We start from the raw sequence: 19,523 nt of genomic DNA on the forward strand, positions 1-19,523 counted from the left end.
AACACTAGCTTGAGGCAGAGACAAAAATGGAGCCCACAGAGGTGAGCTGCAGGGACAGCTGTCAGTGTTGAAAATTATTATCCGTGTGATGATTATTTGTATTATGTCAATTGTTGCCAAGTGGATATATAAGTATTTCTGAAAAGAGACAATTTTATTTGGAGTGGTTGGTGGAAATGATGACAAGAAGCACATTTCCTTTACTTCCCTGCCACTTTCTCAAGAGCAACTCTAGTCTGATCTTGGTGTGTCTGTGCTCAATCATATATCCTGTTAGACAAACTCTCAAATTATTTCTGTTCACCAGAATGATACTTTCACAAAATCATGCATAATTATGTCTAGCTAATTACTTATAAATACGTATTAACTGCCAAAGAAATGTTCCAATTTTAATAATAAAGTACAGACTAAGAGAGTACAGGTGTAGTTTCCCAAAAATTATGTGAAGACAAAGCTGAGTATTGCATCCAAACCCTCTACACTTAATGGAAAAATCAAACTTCTGCTCTATCCTACTGCAGTAATGAGCTGCAAGTTGCAGCCGACATGAAAATGTAGATGCCTGTCACATTGTCTAATTTTCACTTTTTCCTCTTCATAGCTTATCATCCAGATATCCTGGTTTTCCTTCTCGCCTTGTCTGTCAGCCACCAAAGCCTAAATACATCTAAATAACAGATTAAAGAACTTCCTTGAAACATTAACAGCATCCTGCATTTCTCTAGTGTTATTGTTTTTGTTACTACACACTCATGTAAAATAGGATTTTTCATTTGCTGTGTCTTCCAGCTTTATTTCACACATCAAATCATAATCCATTTTACTTGTCCAAAAGACTACAATTATTTTATATCAGTATTTTTCAAGCCAATGAACAAATGCATTTTTTAAAACAGTATTTCAAGGAAACAGAAAACATCTCGACTTAAAGAAGAATTCTCCCTGATTGCAACTCAAACGTTTTGCTGTTGTTCTGATGTGACCCTCCTGCCTTACAGAAAATATTCTGAGCAGGTACAAAGCAGCATTTTATTAATTGTGACACTTGTAACAATTGTTACAACATAATGTTGTAACACCTAGGGCAGAGAGAGGTGTTGCATTGTGGTAGGTGCCATACAAGGGATCATTTCTGACGGAGAGCAGATGAACTCTCTATCACAGCAAGAACAGCTGGTGTAGAACCGGCTGCTCCTATGCAAATAACACTAATAAAAATGGAAATAAGACAGACAGAGGACCAGTTTCCAAGTAAGATTGTTCCAGAGTGCTCTTCAAAAACCCATCTGTCTTTAAAAGTAGGACCTTGCATTCATTTTTGCTGACAAATAAGAGTTGCATCGTATGGGAACAACAGAAACTGAATGCAAGTAATGCCAGAGCAGCAGTGAAACGGGAGGCTACTCCCATATTGCCCATTTGGAGAACGTAATTGCATATGGGCACAAATTGCAACTTGATCTATGTATCCAGATCTTCTGTTGGTTTTAATCCCTCTAGACCACTAAAATATGCCTAGTCAGTATGAGGTGACAGCTAGAGCCTTTGAAGATACTGAATTCTGTGTCTACTTTACCCTTCAAACTTTTGTACTTTTAACTGAGTTCTCCCCTCGTTCAACATGACTCTGAGAGCTGCACAGTAAAGCTCATCAACAGACATGGTCAGTTGCACAACCATTTTACCCGAGGAAATACATCTCTTTGCAGTGAAGCTCAATTTTTCTTTGATAGAAAGAGTAAAAATGGGTTTATTTTTTGTTTTCTCATTTGTTTCTTTAGTAGTGATACATTTTTCTGCTTAATAAAATGCCTTATCTGCAAAGACAGTAACAAGTAGGGAAGAAGAAGCAAAAAAAAAAAAAAAATCATATTCCCAAAGGGTTAATATAATCCCATGCTATTAAAAAATTGAGTCAGCTCCAATCCAGCTGCCCAAATTAAATGGAGTAAGGTACCCAGAGTCCAGAGACTGTCCAAAATCAGACTGCATCATCTTTTGTACTGTCAGCAGAACTGACTTGGAAGTACTAGAAAATAGTTCATGACTCTCCTGATAGCAAATGATTTTAAAGACTTTTCATTTCCTATCTCATGGAAGTTCTCCAGGTTAAATTTTAAAAACAAAACAAATGGAAAAATGTATCTACAAAAAATTCCATTAGCTATGTGGTCAATTTCTTTACCACTTCTAAAAACAGTGTAAAGGGTTCACAGATTAATGCTCTAGCCACTTAACAAAGAAAAGTTTGCAATTTTCTGGATTAAGCTTTTCACTGAGTTCAAGCAACCATATCTCTGTATAAATCGCTTAGAGGAAATAATGTTAATTCCCCTTTATCTCTGAAAAGGGGAAGAAGCCCTCCTTACAAACTGTAAATGTTGGGAAGAATTTCTTTCTGAAGTGAGTAACACTGGAAATTCATGTAAGAATGCCAGTAGCAGAAAAATTAAACAATGGAATGAAGGACGGTCTGAAAGTGAAGCCGAGGCATCTCTATTTCCCCTTGAGTTCATCTGGTGAGCTAGCCAGGAAGCTGCTGCACTGGAAATAACCATGAAATCCAAAAAAGGGATAGAAAATGTCCAGATGAGTGTTGCTGCAGGTGTTACAGGCTCCAAAGGGCCTGGCTGGTGGGTGTTAGTGGGAGAGAATGGTGGTTTCCAGAGGACACTCTGGGATAAGAAGGCAGTCTGTGTGGATAAAGTATGCATTATACAAGGCACACAATAACTTCACAGTGAATGATAATATTCAAAATGACTTCAGTATCTCCTGGTAGAAGCAGTGGTCTCAGTGATTTCCTTGGATTGCCTTCATCTGACACCGAGAGGGTAATGAAACCTCACAAAGACAATGTTACAAGGGTCTCTTTGCTCATTCATTTTTTTTCCTCCCATGCATGGCAGAAAATTGTTTGTGTGCTTATCAGCCTCTGTGACAGGGTGAACATAACCCCTCCTTTAGGCATAACTCCAGTACCACCACTTGTACCACGTGTCCAGCAAGCATCCTGTTACACAAACATCATTGTCCCAGGTACAAAATGAAATCTTACCTATGACTTTTCCTAGGAATAGCGCCTTTGGGGAATTGAACTGAATGTCAGATGTGGCTGGCAGGCTGTAACTTGTTGGAGGATAGTGATCAAGCTGGAGAAAGAGAAACGAAATGATGAGTATTTTGAACTGATCTGCTTATTACAGTTCTGATCAATCAGGTTTACTTCATGGAGTTTATGCCATCTCTTATAACTGTCTAATACTTTAATTTTCATAAAGGGAAAACAATAGTAAATACACTTCCTTCCATATCTGCCATCTCCACAGTTCTCAAGGCCTGGAGAATAGTTATACTGAATATATTTTGTTCTGATTGCTGTAGAATCACATCAATTATTATTTATGTGCTCTTCAATTGCTAAATATAACAACAGCATCAATAATAAAACACATTTTTCTTTCCATAGAAATAGATTTCCATTTGGGACCTATGTTACTGCTAAAACTAGATTTACATAGCTGGGAATTTGAGACTAATTCAGGTGTTGGGCATTTTTCTTTTCTCTCAAAAAAGTAATAAATTAATAAAGCGTTCTTTTTTTTGCACCTCATGTTCATTATTTTGTTGTTGAGAATGTTGTTCAATCTGATTGTGATGACACCTATTGAAACCTAAATAAATTCAAGAGTAATCAACTTAGCTAAATAGTTTAATCTATAGGAAATGCATATTGTCCCTGATATGGCACAGCAATCACGTTACATTAGCATATTTCCCCCTGGTTTTTAGCTATTTAACAGAAAAATGTGAAGAAAGAGAGTAATAAAATGAATTGCCTATGCTTAGTAATAGTGCTATTAACATAGTTTAATATAGCTCAGTGGAGTTTTGATTTCACATTTCATAAAAGTAATTGGGATGAATTTTCATCTTTACTGTTGTTATTTATTTTCTCAGATTTACATGTTTATTAGACAGGCTTAAAGAGGACAGAGCAGTAACAGTTTATTTTATTCTGGCCTTGCCTTGGCACAAAACAGGATAGAAACTCATATATGTGATTTAAGACTTTGCAGGGTAGACTGGAAAAGTAATTCTCAGGAAATGGCAACTCTATGGGGCATGCAATATTTTCACATATCTTTCTGCCATATTTCTAATTTCAAAATATAATTATTGTGGATTACTTTGTTTTAATGATACTGCAAATGCTCTGTTCAGTGGTTAAAAGTAAATGACTGGCAGGTAGCACAGAACTGAAGGGCTGAATCCCCTGATACCCTGGAACCTGGAACACCGTAAGCTCAGGCAGTTGTAAAGGCTGCTGGTGTCATGAGTCTGCAGAGGCAACCATCTCAAAAAACCACAACAATTGGAGGAGTCCTGTCTTTCTTATAATTCCCCATAAAACCCCAAGAAGAAAAGTGTATATACATACTACACAGGAAAGACAGTCTCTGCAGAGTGCAAGAGAGGTTTAGTAAGTCTTAATTGTTCAGTGTTGTGAACAGTTTTTCTTAGATTTTTAATAAAGAGCAGAAATGCATATTTTACCTGAAATTAGAGTGTTATAAATTCAAATTGAAAAGAGTTATTTTGGAAAGTGTAGTCAAGTGAATACAAAGGGTTAAAATAGTAAACAGATCCCAACCTCAACCACTTCAGGCCTTACTAAATAGAGACTCCACTTGAGTGCTTGCTATTGGTTTTCCTGATGGAAGGGAAATGTCTCAGCATTCAACATTGCAAGTGCAAGACACATTTTCAATGAGAACTGCAGGCATATCAAAAAATTCTCTTGTTATTTCAGGACAAAAATAGAAATGGCTTAGATCTGTTATGGTATTTACCGTTAAGGTGATTAAATGAAAATTGTAAACTTTAGAGAGGTGTATCAGGTAAAGGTTGGTGAAAACTAATCCACAAAACACTGATCCTCCATCCTCTCATATGTCAAGAAGTTAACCTCATGTAACTTTGCCTGCAGTGGTATTTTTTTCCAATACCTACACAGGATAAATTTTCTAGGTTTTCCCTTTATTTAAATGACTTAAAATATGCTGAAGTAACTCTGATAAAATAATTGGGCATGCTACTACTTACATTGGTATCTGTCAGTATCATCAACATTTAGGTTCTTTTTTTCAGAATCTGGAAGTCTGGAGCAATTTCAAAATATTTCTTTTTGTTGTGATCTGGACTCTAGGTAGTGGTGTTGATCAGATCATCATTAATCAGATAAAATATTAATAAATTAATTAAATATCAATCTATGTCTATAATCAACTTATTGATGTATGCTGGATGTCCTAAAGCAGCAGCGACATGTCCAATGCCAGAGTAAGAAATTAGTAGCAATAAGTAACAAAAAAGTCACCCCTGCCAAACGTGGAGGCAGCCTCTACCTGTGTACATGGGTTGAGTCTGCGGGATATGCATTAAAATGAAAACAGTTTTAATGATGAACCACTGTGAACATTTACATGGATAATTACAGAATAACAAATCCTGCCAGCTGCAGTGTGATAAGACTCCCTTTGTGTTCAGGTAGCGTTCAGGATTTGGAAAGGCCTTCTCTTTCCCCATCTTGGAACAGGTTAGTTAGCAGCAACCCTGGCCAGATTAAAAGAAACCCAAAGTCCTTTCAGTGACCTCACCTTTCCTTGAGACTTCAGGATAGCAGAGCTGAAGTCCCAAGGGATTCATCCCGGTTCAGAGGCAAAAGGGATTGCAACAATGAGAGTAATGGTGTGTTACACTGCAGGCTCTAACAGGAACAGACACTTTGCTGCTGAGGTTTACTCATTTAAACAGATCTCTTGTACTGACTAAAAACCTGAATCTAGCCACTCACATACATTTTTCACATCTTGTTGAAGGCAAGGAAAGATATCTCAATGGGTTCAGCTGTGGATTGTTTTAAAGACTGTCTGAAGTTTTGTGTTCTGATTCCTAGTTAAAATAAATCTCTATTTAAAACCTATTGATACCAATTTTCTGAGGCCAACATTTCTGATCAGTGTTAGAGCCAGCTCCTGCTCTGCTGCCAGCTCTGGCCTCTCTTGTCAGGGGACACCTGCATTGCTTTTTACAGCTTTGAGTAATGCCTTTCTCTAATCCTGGCACCTGTAATGAAATGATGCACCGCAAGACAGTGGGTCTAGGCTGAAAGAATGTGAAGATTTCTGTCCACTTGTTTTTACTGCTTGTCTTTGTACTAAACTGGAATTACCTAATAAAAGAAACCTTTTTTTTTTTTTTTGACACTCAGCCTAGGGTTTCTTTAGAGGTCTGTGAGTTAAAGCACCATGCTGAATTCTTTCCAAAGCTGCATGTGACTGCCATCCAGTGGGGGCTCCAGTGTAAGCAGCTGGAATGGAGCAGCCTGCAGTCTTTGCATGAAATACTAACCTACCAATCTAATAGAAAACATATAATAAAAATGAATTACTAGTGTCAAATTATATTTGAATTATAATTTGATTTCCTTATTTAATGAAAATTAAATAGAACCTCTGTATACACTGATGTTGATGTCATGATTTTGTATTATATTACCATTTAAAATGATATTTAAGATTTTTCATTACAGCTACTTTTCTTGAAAAACTCAGTAATTTCATTTGAGCTTCATATAAACATCCAGTGTGGCTTTGAGTGTAACAGAGATGAAAGTAGGTGGCATTTTCTCAGGAATTTGCAGTTTCAGCTCTCAAGTCACGTCACGCCAAGGCAGACTGCCTTTTTCTGAAGTTGTCTGGATTTAAGCAGAAGTTCAATAAAATGCTATTTCTTTTAAATTACTGTTCACTTAGATAATAAAACTAATCTTGATGGGAGTTCTGAGATTAACAGAGATATCAATCTAAGGGCAAGTATAATGTCTGCATCACCTTAGTATTCTTGGGGAAAAAACGGGTATAAACACAAACACATACCTTATATTCACCCTGTGGATATACTTACATCTGAATCATTGTCAACCCAGCCTGTGTACTGCTATAAAGTAAAGGCTTTTCTTTATGCCGGACAAATTTTATAAAAAAAAATTGTCAAAATCAGGTGGAATAATAATGCTGTAAGGCTTAATCTCACACCATCTGATGTCAATGCAGCTGTGCTCTTGACTTCAGCAATAGCAGGATAAAGAAGGGGGTGTTACCATCATGATCAGTGTAGTATTTCTCTTCTGCATGATTATGATGATTTATCACTTTTGTTACCAACCTCTCTAGTCCTGAACAAGGGCTTTTTGTGCTAAGTTCTATAATAATACATAATAAAAAGGGTTCCTACTCAAAAATGCCTACAATGCTGGAACAGAATAGGCATGTGACCCAAGAAAATAACAAGGTGGTATGCAGGTGTTTAGATGGAGCTCCTCACAAGTATGACAGAAGTGTATGAGAAAGAAGAAAGTTGTTTATGAAAATCAAAGGGGAGATATTATTACATTATTTTTATTGGTGTGATATAGATTGTCACATTCATATTTTCTGAAAAATCCCTTCACCCAGGATTTTTCTCCTGGGAAGCCTCAGAGAAAAAGGAAAACAATAATTATGTCATGGCTTCTCCTGTTTGTGTTTTGCTACTTTGGAATGTGTTTGGAGATTGTTTATCCAACAAGTAATTGTTTCATTGGTTTCATGTGAATTGTTTTGACTTATTGGCCAATTGGGGGCCAAGCTGTGTCAGGGGTTTGGACAGAGTAATGAGTTTCATTATTATATTTTTATCCTTCTGTAAGTATCCTTTCTGTGTCCTTTAGTACAGTTTAGTACAGTATTCTTTAATATAATATATATAATAAAATAATAAATTAGCCTTCTGAAAACATGGAGTCCGATTCATCATTCCTTCTTGCCATGAAGGACCCCGCAAATACAATAATAGATGATGATTCACCTGCTAAAAGGTTAGTAAAAAATTCATAAACAATTTTGTTAATACGGTGTTATTTAATTTTTTTATTTCTCTAGTACATAGAAAAGGAGCAGCTTAGAGTGATAACTGTGCAATTGTTTGGGTTGATCATGGCCACTTCTTACTGCAATTCAGCTCCTTCCTCAGTGTGGCACTAGTGCTCTGCTGATCTGATTGTGACGGGCCAGGTCCTTGACCCAGGTTAGTGCAGATCAGATCTGAGCCAGAGCAGGGACCAGCCATGGACTGTAAATGAGGAGTGGATCCAGAGAAACAGGCAGGACCATAAACCCTGCATTTTTTACTGCCTTGGACTGTCACAAACCTGCAGCCTCACTGCTCATCTGGAACACAGGAGGAGGCACACACTTCACTGGTGTGATGTAAGGCAAACTAAAGGCTGGCAGTGTGCTTTGAGCTCTGCAGATGAAATTTCTATAGAGGTATAGTAAGTGCTCTTTTAGGAACCACTCCTAAAAATCTGTTTTTCTGGTGTAATCCACTGATTAAACCTTCAGCAGGTTTTTTTTTTTTAAATAAAGGTAAATTACAGTATTTTATTATAAAGTATTTTTTTTTTTTTGCAGGGATTTATATTAAAATGTGATTAATGTGATACAGACATGGAAAAAACATAGATACATTGCAGAAAAAGAAATTAAAAATATAGGGTTTTTTTTTCTGGTTCAAAACTTGAATCCTTTATGTGCAGAAAGCTTGCATCTGTATCCTGAAAGCTGCTGTTGCTCTGCTATATAAATCCAGGGATAATTTGCCTCCCTCTAAAAAAAGTCACAAAATTTTGGATACAATTTAAATGGAAAGTAGAACATAACTCAAAATGTAACAAGAACACTGATAAGGAAAGCCACACTATTTAGTTTGGCTCCTTCAATTAAAGTGATTCTCTGGTGCTTCTTTCACATATCTGTTGACTTTTTATTGCTCTCTTTAGTAGATGAATTACAATAAATGTTAACAGAAGCAATAGCAAGTCATATAATGCCAAGTCATTAAAATTAAAGAGATCTACCTCAGGTACCTAAAGATGACTTTCACAGGACATTAATTTGTCCAATGTGTGCTTCCATACAATAGAAATCGCCTATTTCATGGTAGGTTTTGACTTTTTTAGCTTTGTCTTGGACTCTGGGATTACTTAATGATTTTTCTGTTCTTTCCTTGTTTCTTTAATTCCAATAAAATTATATAAAAACAGCAATCACACAGGCCAAGGAAGACACACACACACACACACACTCATCACTGAAAATACATTATAGAAGAAGGAAGTAGTTTCAGCCTAGCCACTGTAAGTAACACATTTGTGAGGTGTATAAGCCTGCTGATACACCCTGCAGACCTTTGCTCTGCTCTGATATGCAGTCTCAGGAAATGCCAGACTGCACCATTCCCCATTCTGACCTGAATGGCCTTAGCTTTATTTCCCAGGAAAATGGGGGTGTAGGGTGAGGAAGACATTTCACTTATGGGTCTTATCACGATACATGGCCTAGACATGGGCAAAGTTTGGGACAAGGCAGCTGAAACATGACTGAATCTAGCAACACCAACTCTGTTGAGGAAATGAGAAAGGATGGATGTGTAAAGAAGATGCTCTCCTATGGAGGGGTTTTACAAATCAGAAAGTAAAGAGGAATATTCTTCTAAAAGCCCTCTAAGTTTGAAACTATCTCAGCTAATGCAGAGGGGGTAAAACTTTTTAAAATATATATTCTTCATCATCTGCCTCTGCCTTTATGCAGCAGCTACAGGAAAACCACAGGGAGAAAGGCTACCCCAGATGGGAATGCATGGATGATGTTTTTCCCATTGTTTCCCCATGTTTTTCCAAGAGAGATAGGACGCCATGTCCTGATGTCTACTTGTTTGTTGATGAGTGGAAGGAGTTCTGGTTTTTGAAAACTTTTAGTCTGTCTTTCATCAAGCTGAGATTCAATGGGGATGTGCTACTACTAACCAACTATCACACACAAAAGGAGAGTAGAAGTTGTTTATTTATGAGGTTCCTGTCCTAACTATAACTGCTTTCTTTAACTGCAATATTGTGTCACACTGTAAAATAAAGAAATTGAGTCATTTCAGTGAAGATTTAAATCAGCAAAACTGCTCGGAGCTCATGGTCATCCTGTGAGCACAAAAGAACCAGTAAAAATTAATAATCAGTGAATTATTTGCTCATTTCTGATGCTGGTACACACAATTTAAATTCTGTTCTGCTGTTTCTTGCTGTTGTTTACTGACACTTTTCAGTATTGAACACCTGGCCATTTGCAACATCTGTAACATCCTTATAGTTGGAGGGAACTTGAATTATGAAAAGATCAGGGTCTGTAATTGTTTATATTTTGATAACCAGATGTTGCTTAGGGTTATAGGCATGATATACTATGTCAATAAAAGCTTTGTTTTCTTTTCAGAAGTTTATTGATATCTATTGATAGCTTCTTATACTGCTTTGTCACCTATTTGTGGAAAAAAACCCCTATATTTTCACACCTTAGTAAAATCACTTCCCTGTGACTTCTGATTGAAAAAAAAAGCTTAGCAGTTATGGGTAAACTAAGTGCTAATGCATTAAACATGCAGATCTAATGTATGGCTCTGCTCTAGAAAATGGTCTGAGTTTGCCTTTCTGTGGCACTAGCATTTTGAGTAATACATTGCCACTACAAAAGGGCAATACATAGTGAAAAGAATGTATCCTCAGGGATTTTAAATAATTCATTTCAGCAGGAAGGCATTTACTATTGATAGAACAAATGATTTTCTTTTCCCTTTAAGAAAAACATGTTTGGAAATTCATTAATTTCTTTTTAAATACAATAGAATTGCTGTGTATGAGGAAACAAAGCAGAAGGTTAACTGTTGCATTGATGTTGATGGTGGTTTATGTGTTTTACCTTTGATTAAAGTCCTGGATACTTAAAACATGTTTTATTCATATCAGCAGCTATGGAATTTGTAAATACTGTCTGGTAAATACTGACGTGTTCCTTTCAAATCATGAGCACTACTTCCCCATTCCTTACCAGTTAAATGTTAGCTAAACCAGCCTTCAGATTAATCTGGTGTCTTGACAATTTACAGCACTACCCAAAGGTTGCTGAGGCAGCATAATTCACAAAAAATGGAGGAAATAAATAAAGATGGTATTTCTACATCATTTTGATGGCATAACAGCCATTATAATTTCTAATCCTAGGGTAAATGTTTTCAAAATGTGACTCAAAAGGGAGAGTTTTCAGAGAAGACTTAAAAAAATTGTTTTAAGTCTCAAAAACTATAGATGGATGAGGATATACTAAAATAGATCAGTTTATTTAGCATCTTGCAGACAAGATGAAAAGATGTTTTAATCAGCATCTCTAGGAAAGTGTGAAGGGGAGTGATGCCTGACATTAAACATTTCTTTCATCTATCAAGCATAGACAAAAAGATCCCAAAGTTAAATGTTGAATTCAAACTGTAAATTAGGTGCAAATTCTTTAGAAGAATGGTACTTAGCACCGTAATCCATAGCCAAAGGATATGGTACATTTTCTATCATTTGAAGTCTTTAAAGATAGATAAAATGTCTTTCTACAAAATTTGTTTTACTGCTGTCATTATTTTTGGGTTAGCTGCAGAAAATAATTTGGTGATTTATTTTCTGTCTTCTCTTAAGCACGAGCTCAAATAGTGATAATTTTCTGTTGAGGCTTCAAAATATAGGAAATATGATAATTGTGATTCTACAACAACAATAAGCATGGGAGATGAAATTATAGCCTCACTGAAGTCCATGAGAAAGTTCCCACATGCTTTAATGAGAACAAAATTTAATCTACAATTATAAAATCTTTGATATATTAATTGCATTTAAGATGGGGATTATGTGCAGACTGATTTGCTCCACTTTACCTATTTTATTTTATTGCTATTATGTTTACCATTTATTTTATTACCATCTGCAATCAGATTAGATTTGAATTAACTTTGTATGATTTATATTTTTGAACAATCTAGGAGTTTGCAATTGTTATCTCTGTTCAAGCAGTGCAGAGCTCTAAATGGAAACGGTCTTGCAAAAATTCTGGTTTTTCTTGATTTCATTTGGGTAAGGGTCAAATAGATCCTTGAGCATTTTTCACAAAGATGAGTGTTTACTCTTGCTTGCCTCTGGTGAAGCTGGAAAATGACTTGTACAAATACATTTTCTGTATTGTTCTCAGCCTCAGCTGAGTGCAGGTCAAGATTTAGCCATGAAGCCTCATAATTTAGCTGATTTTGAGCAGACTCAGTAATTAACATTGAGATTACATGGCAGTGTGGTGTGCAGCCCCTCCACCACAGTTTGACATACTGTCCAGGGCTGACAGAGAGAACTGTCTCCACCCTTCTGAGAAAATGAGCAGTGGCTGCTGATAATTGTCCTGAAAGTATAGTGAGAGTTTGGGACAGAGTTTCTTCAGTCCTGAAGAAGTTGCTCTGATTTAATCCTTTTCAGGAACAAAGAAGGTGTTATAAACTGTGACTCATAACCCATTACCAGAAATGGCTTTAAAGCAGGGCTGGAGATGTGGACACCTGTTGAGAATGAACATGCAAGGGAGATGACAGGCCCAGTCTGAGTCCTGCTGACTATCAGCTTTATTCCACTAACAATCAAAGCATATAGTACTTATTTTTCTCTTTCTTCCCCCCTCCATATTTTTTCTTTGTAGCAGGCTGATCTACCTTTGTGCAACGGAACATAAAAGGCTCTGATCCAGATTCCATCCTGATTTTACTCTAGGGACATGCAAAGAGGCAGAAGGTACGAATCTTGCACTCAGGATGCAACTACTACAGTTCTTTAAGGTACAATTTAAAACCTGCTGGAGGCAATGGAAGGCCTTTCATTTACTTCAATGGACTTTGGATCAGAACCTCTGCTAGGGAGCTTTTGTCCTTGGCTCTCTTCAAAGAAGATTTTACTGATATGTGAATAGTGTTAATCACCCATGAACACTTGGTAAAGAGTGATCTGGTTTTTATGATATGTAAAATACCCTGCTGATGCATGAAATCTTCTAATGAAATCAAACAAAGTAAAACTTGCCCTCCATAACCTAAAGCTCAGCTCTTGAAATGTCATCTATTGGAATAATGCATTCCCCATCTGTAAGTCTGGGCTTTTTCTTGCCACAGGTGAACTAAAGGAGCCTTGGAGGTGTGCCATGGTTACTAGTATCTGATATTTTACTAGAGGGAAGGGATAGGAATTATTGCTATCAAAAGTTACTTTGTCCCCCTCATGGAAATGAGAAAATAAGCATATCTTTGTCCCTGGATTTATGTAATTTGCTTTTTCTGACATGTAAATTGACTGTATATCCTTAATCTTATCCTTGACAAACCACTGGCAACACCATTGAGAGCTTGTTATTTAATGTAGAACTATTGATTTGTCTGCAGTCAGTGAATGTATAAAACTAAAATATAAAAACTATTTGACAGAGCCTTTGCTACTGCCATGGTATGTTAGAATAGGGATATAATTATAACAAAAGTAGTTCACAATAAATATTTGTTCTTGAATTTATTTTGTTACCTTGTGGACATATAATATTGTGGATATGTTGATTTTAAACCCCACCTCAAAATCTGATTTTATGTAAGTAATCAGTGGCCTCCTGTCTGCCAGCATGAGATGAAGTCTCATAGAGTTCACTAATGAGTCTTTTTTCATATTTATATGTAAGTGAAACTCAAGAATCATGATAAAACTCTGATTCACACAGCTCATATGGTACCAATTTATTGCCTGGCTTCAGATTTTTTAAATCTCTCTGGCACTACAGGGTTATTACAGTAAGTTAGAAAGACAGGTACTCTAAGTATGAACTTGCTGTTAAGATCTCAAAAATACTGAGTGCTCTTGAATTGAAGCTTTGATGAGAAATAAATCCTTCTTGTGACACTTTTATGCCCTGTAGAGATGTGGAAGTGTGAGCAACAGCACCTGGCAAGCAAGCTGTCTTCTTTAAAAGCAAGCAAACCAGCTGCTCATCAGGTTGGTGAAGGATTTAGCAGGAAATAAAAGTCTACTCAAATGTTCATAGCTCAGATCTGCAAGAGAAAACTCATACTTTATGATTTGTCCTATGAATACTGAGAAAAACTGTATTTATATCTTCTGTATTTTCAAACACTGGGAGGAGTTCATTTTTGAACAGGAGTCATTTCCAAGTGAACAATCTACTTAGCAGATTCATTTCTGTCCATATAATTTCTCTCATTTTCAGAAAGTAAGCAGATAAGTAATAAAATAAACTTACAAAGGTCAAACAAAATTTGATACAGTAGGAATAGGATTTCTGTATTTGCTTTCTATGGGACCCTTCTTTCCTTATTCTTGCATGTACATCAGACAGATTAGCTCATGTAATAAGTCCCAAATGAATTTGCTTTCTGGCTACATTAATCAGTTTTAGGCACACTGAATAGATTAAAAATTTTTTACCCCAGCAGAGCAGCACTAACCAAAATGTTTCTGACTCTGCAAAGTTCTAGACAGGCAGTGGTCTCAAAACACTGGGAAAGAATTTTTGGGAATCAAGTTCAGGTGAGTTCATGCAAGGCTGGAACATTTAACTGTGTACATAATTTCCATCTGGGTAAGGTAATTCATCTGATCCCTTTGGAATGTAATTTATTTAGTTTTAGAGCTGCCTAAATCAGCCAGCTAGGACTCCATGCCATACTTCCCCAAAATAAAAGCATTTAACACCAGAGGGACACCAAACTATAGGTCGTCCTTTATTTCCATCTAGCTGTAGGAGAAATAAGCATGCAACAGCATGCAAGACAGACACACATCAATATATATTCCTCTGAACCTCCAAAAGCCTGAAAAGAGTTTGGATGTACCACCTAGATATTTTTTAGGATTTTGGAATTTTTTAGGTTGTTTGTTATTGTGAGTAATTTTGTGACAATTCTACTTCAATGCATTCAGTGTTATTCTGAGTACTGTGAGCCTCAGTCAAACGACACTGTAATGCACTGAAAAGTTTCCTTTTGATACCATGAAACAATAATTGTCAGGGATTTATTTTAATATTCAATTACATAATACTATGATGACTACCATCCTTCACCTTTTGGCTTGGTTCCCAAGGAAACGTCTCCTTTTTTATATTTCATTTGTTACTGGTTTTGGTTTGCTTCTTCTGAACTAACAAATCCAGATTAATGTCGCCCATCCACCTGACTCTCCTGCTAACAAAACTGTTCTTATACCCTGCTCACAATCTCCATGTTTGCAGATCTGACAACGAGGAAATGAAAAGAGAGTTCTGTGATGACCACAGAGAGGAGGCTGCCTGGAAACACTGACTGCTTCTTGCAGCATTCCCCCTCTATTTATAGTGTTATAAATAGAATTAGACTATCTCAAAGTTTTGTAAACTGAGATATATGGAGAGATGAAGTTCCTACCTGTACCATACCAAAACCTAAATAAGCCAGAGGTATGTGACTTCAACAATGCTCTCTGTCCCAGGCTTATGTCACACAAACACTTAGGCATCTGCTCATCTTTGCAAAACAGCTCTTGCAATTTCACTGGACTGCAGGGTAAATTTAAATTTAAAGACATCCTCATTTAGCAGACTCAGGACTTACAGAATGATATTATTTGCATTAGGCTTCACTACCATTTAAGATGCAGTAGGGTATCCCTCCTGGCTTCCAGCTGCTGCTCCAGAATGGCACAGGTTTATCCTAAGTCCCACATTATCTATCAGCCCAGATGTCTCTGATGCCCTCGAGCATCTACAGTGACACCTGTATTAGACCAGCTGTCATCACACTAAAATGAGGATTTCAGAACAACATGAGTTGATACCACAAAGGGAGTGAATAGCTTTTATTAACTCCTAGGAGTGTGATCTGCAGGCAGAACCCATCTACTGTACTTTTTATTTTCTAAATAGCACCAGTCTTTTCAGAGGGCTGGAGACCCATTAAAAAACACCTGCTGTAAGATATGAGTGATGGAACCAAGCAACTTACCTGCAGTACAATGTCCCGCCCGTTCCGTGTGACATTAACAGTGTGGGGCTGGCCATTGGCCATGTTTCTGTGGTCAATGTCAATGTTATATGGCTCTTTGGTGCCCCCGAGGTTGTACCGAATTTGCAGATTCCCTAGTGAGAAAGAAAAAAATGTGAAAAGGACCCTCAGGTATTTTGATCTTTATTCACCAGCTATTTTCCTGTCTTTATTTTCACATACAGCTGTTATCATTTCATACTTAATTGCTCTCATAGCTGGTCTCTGCTGTAAGAGAAGAGCTCATGTTTGAGATTATAAAGTTACTGGGCCGAAACTGCCTCTAGTTTATAACCCAGAAGTGTGACAATGACCAGCATTTCTAAACCACAGTGTTTGTAAACACTTCAGACTGCAAACCAAACAAATTGGATTTATGCCCTGAACAATATGGACAATTGGTACAAAATTGAGCCCATCAAGTAACACTTTATTGTTGAGATTATTATTCTTGCTGCAGAAAAATTCTACAAAATTATACAAAGCATAACATTTTCTAAAGAATAAACCACTAACATGCATTGAATAAAGGCAAAATTACAACAAATTAGCACTGACACATAATTCACACATAGTACTTTCTTGCTCTTATGTTTAATTGTTGTTGATGAGTGATCGTCTGGACTTCCATGGAAATTTAGTATTATATTGTGAAATAAAAACCTGAAGTTACGTTGTTGGAAAAATGTAGTCAGGAGTGGCTAATTGATATTCATAACATACTGCCAGACAGATTTTTCTTTTCTAAACAAAAGTGAAGTGTCTCCTCTTCATAACGCATTTAAATATTTGATTAAAAGGAGGAATGTTTGAAAAGGGAAATGCAGCCTCCACTCTTGATGAAAAATGGAAATATTCTGGCCCAAAAGAGCAGACTTAGACCTCTATAACTACAGTTTAGTTGTGTGATGCTGGATTTCTCTCATGCACATCCTTTCTTTCCCATGAAGGGAAAAAAATGAGTGGCGTGTAGAATACTCATATTATCCCATAAAAGAGAACAGTAGTAAAATCATCCTAATTATGATTTTCATGGGGCACTAAGGCACTCTTTGGAATTGAAGTATATTTAGTTCATATAGAGTTTTAATACTGTAGCAGTAAATGGTCCATATCCAACCTTCATCCATCACCAAAATGTTTAGGACATTTTATACTATACTACATCCATATTTTAGTCACCTCAGTGAGTATCCAGATTTTCAGAACAGTACATGACACTTCATACTGACTACTAGGGATTTTGCCAGTTCAGCTATTCAGGTACCTTGATGTGGATGTCTACTTGTCCCCACCTTAATACTGGCTCATGGCATGGGTCTCGTTGTTATAGCAGGTTTTTGGTTTCTTTTGTTTGGTTAGTTTTGTTTTGTGAGAGAGGATTGGCTGAAAAAACACCACTAAACTGAACAGTTACATCAGTACCAGATCGAGTAGAGGCAGAATGAAGATTCAGGTTTCTAAGCGCTTTACTTTAATGTGACAAGGGTGAAGAGATTTTCTGATTAGTTCAGAGCTCCCCCTCATTATCAGCCTGGTATTGTCAATTGTACCTTAGATGGGGAGAGCCCGGAGCAGTTTCTTACCAGTGGGGTTCACAAGCACAGCCAAGAAATCCGGGGTGTAGGAGCTGACGTAAAATAAGACACAAGGGGACTTGGTGGTGCTGAAGCTGAAGCTGAGCTCTTCCTTGTTCAAGCTGAGGTCAGGTGCTGTGATCTCAGGATCTGCAGAACTCAAAATCGTCCGGCTCACTAAATCCTTCATGCTAGTCCCTGGGGAGTGGAAGTTGTAACGAAGCCACATTCCTTCTTCAAAAAATGCTCCCACATCTGAACACAACAGGAAAAGGAGGATGAAAAGAAAAAAAGTTAAATTAAAAGTGCCGACACCTTTTGGTCGAAACATATTCCTGTGACTTGATCAGTACTAATCTGTGCATGTTTCTACTGCTGTGCTATTTAAGCACAGCAGTAGAAACTTGTGCTATTAAGCACAATATTTAGGTCAAGAGCCTCACTATTTTCCTATGAGAATGAAAAGAACAATTGCCATTTTATTGGTGGGTACTTGGATTTTAAAGCAAAGGAAATATTTCCTTTGGGTTGCACAGAAACCCTATGCCTATATCTCATATCAATACTACAGACAAGGATAATTATGATTTAAATTTATTCTGGTTGAAATTTTGAAGTAGATAATGCTTCAAATAAGGAGATACAAGGAAGAGTGGCTTAAAGGACACAGTAAACAAACAACAGCCAAGGAAAAGGAAAAACAGCAGTTCTGACCACCAAAATTGACTGGATTTGGAAGGACCACCCAAAGGAATGATGACAATTCCAGTCCCTAAAAGGACTGGACACAATGCCTGTAAGTTATCCACTGCTAGCACTATCCTTCATGAGACCTCCACAGCAAGGATGCTCTTATGGGAGATGAAATTAACTAGTGAGTTTGACTCAGCTGGGAACAAGAGGCAAGAGCTACCTGGACTTTAGATCCCAGAAGGTGCCATATTTTTCAAACCAATCTGAGACAAGATGTGGTGTTACAACACTCCAGACAGAAAATTTACCCCTTTTTGACCAAATTAATACTTTCAGCTGAAAAAGCACTAGTAGTGCATCCCGTAATAATGCAGTCCTGACTCTTCCTCAATATTAAAATCATAATTCCAGGCTGATGTTCTTGCAGCAATGCTGACTTTGAATAACCTCCTATAGGAATTACTGTATAATTGGCCACCAGTGGTATCATGTACTCCACTGAGGATCGCTATGGCACTCATTTATTTAGAGACATTGTGGTACTGGATCAACTGTGCTGCCTGGGACAAGATTTTGAAAGGAAATTTTTAAATGATATGTGAACCTGATTAAGAAGCTGTGTTTATGAACATTTTGTAAGATATTAAATAATGATTAAAATATTATAATCATAACATATGAGTACTGTATTCAAAGAAAGGCTGTAAGAAATGCTTAAGGCATTACACAGGCTAAAAAACGTCTTTCATTGTCTATTACCTTTCTACATGATGCAAAGTTGCCACAGTTTTGTGCAAAATTGCCCATCTAAACAAGAAAATTATTTTTATTCCATTTTAGCATTTTGAGTCTTCACACAATTTTAAGTAATGGCTTTATCTCAAAACACATGTTGGAAGATACTAATTTTCAAAGCTTTACACAGACACAAAGCAAGCTGGGAGTGAGCCTGCAGAATTCATTCAGAGTAGCTGAGCAGAGAGTAGGTAAGAGGATATATAAAATTATAAAATTATATTGATGATTCTTTCCAGAATTTTGCTAAATCTAATGCTGAAAAAGCTTTATGTTTTCTTGCTGTCATACAAAAATTCTCCCAAACTCAAAAGATCACAGCTGCTGTCGCTAAATGGACATATAAAACACAGAGCCAAACTGTGGTCCTGAAGTGCTATAAATAATTTGATCATTCTGATGGATTTATAACTGCAATTTTATAGG

General features: G+C 36.8%; 1 protein-coding gene across 2 annotated transcripts in view; it reads right to left on the reverse strand.

Moving 5' to 3' along the window:
* CNTNAP2 (contactin associated protein 2) overlaps positions 1–19,523 on the reverse strand; it is a 1,014,456-nt gene that overhangs the window by 61,172 nt on the left and 933,761 nt on the right. For both annotated transcript variants that reach the window (XM_064419448.1, XM_064419458.1), the window contains 3 exons: positions 17,619–17,864; positions 15,994–16,127; positions 3,062–3,155 (listed from right to left, as the gene is read on the reverse strand). In XM_064419448.1, coding sequence (XP_064275518.1) covers positions 3,062–3,155; positions 15,994–16,127; positions 17,619–17,864 — 474 coding nt within the window. The remainder of the gene's footprint in view (positions 1–3,061; positions 3,156–15,993; positions 16,128–17,618; positions 17,865–19,523) is intronic.

The sequence above is a fragment of the Passer domesticus genome, chromosome 1 (assembly GCF_036417665.1).
Source record: "Passer domesticus isolate bPasDom1 chromosome 1, bPasDom1.hap1, whole genome shotgun sequence".
NCBI classification, from domain to species: Eukaryota; Metazoa; Chordata; class Aves; order Passeriformes; family Passeridae; genus Passer; species Passer domesticus.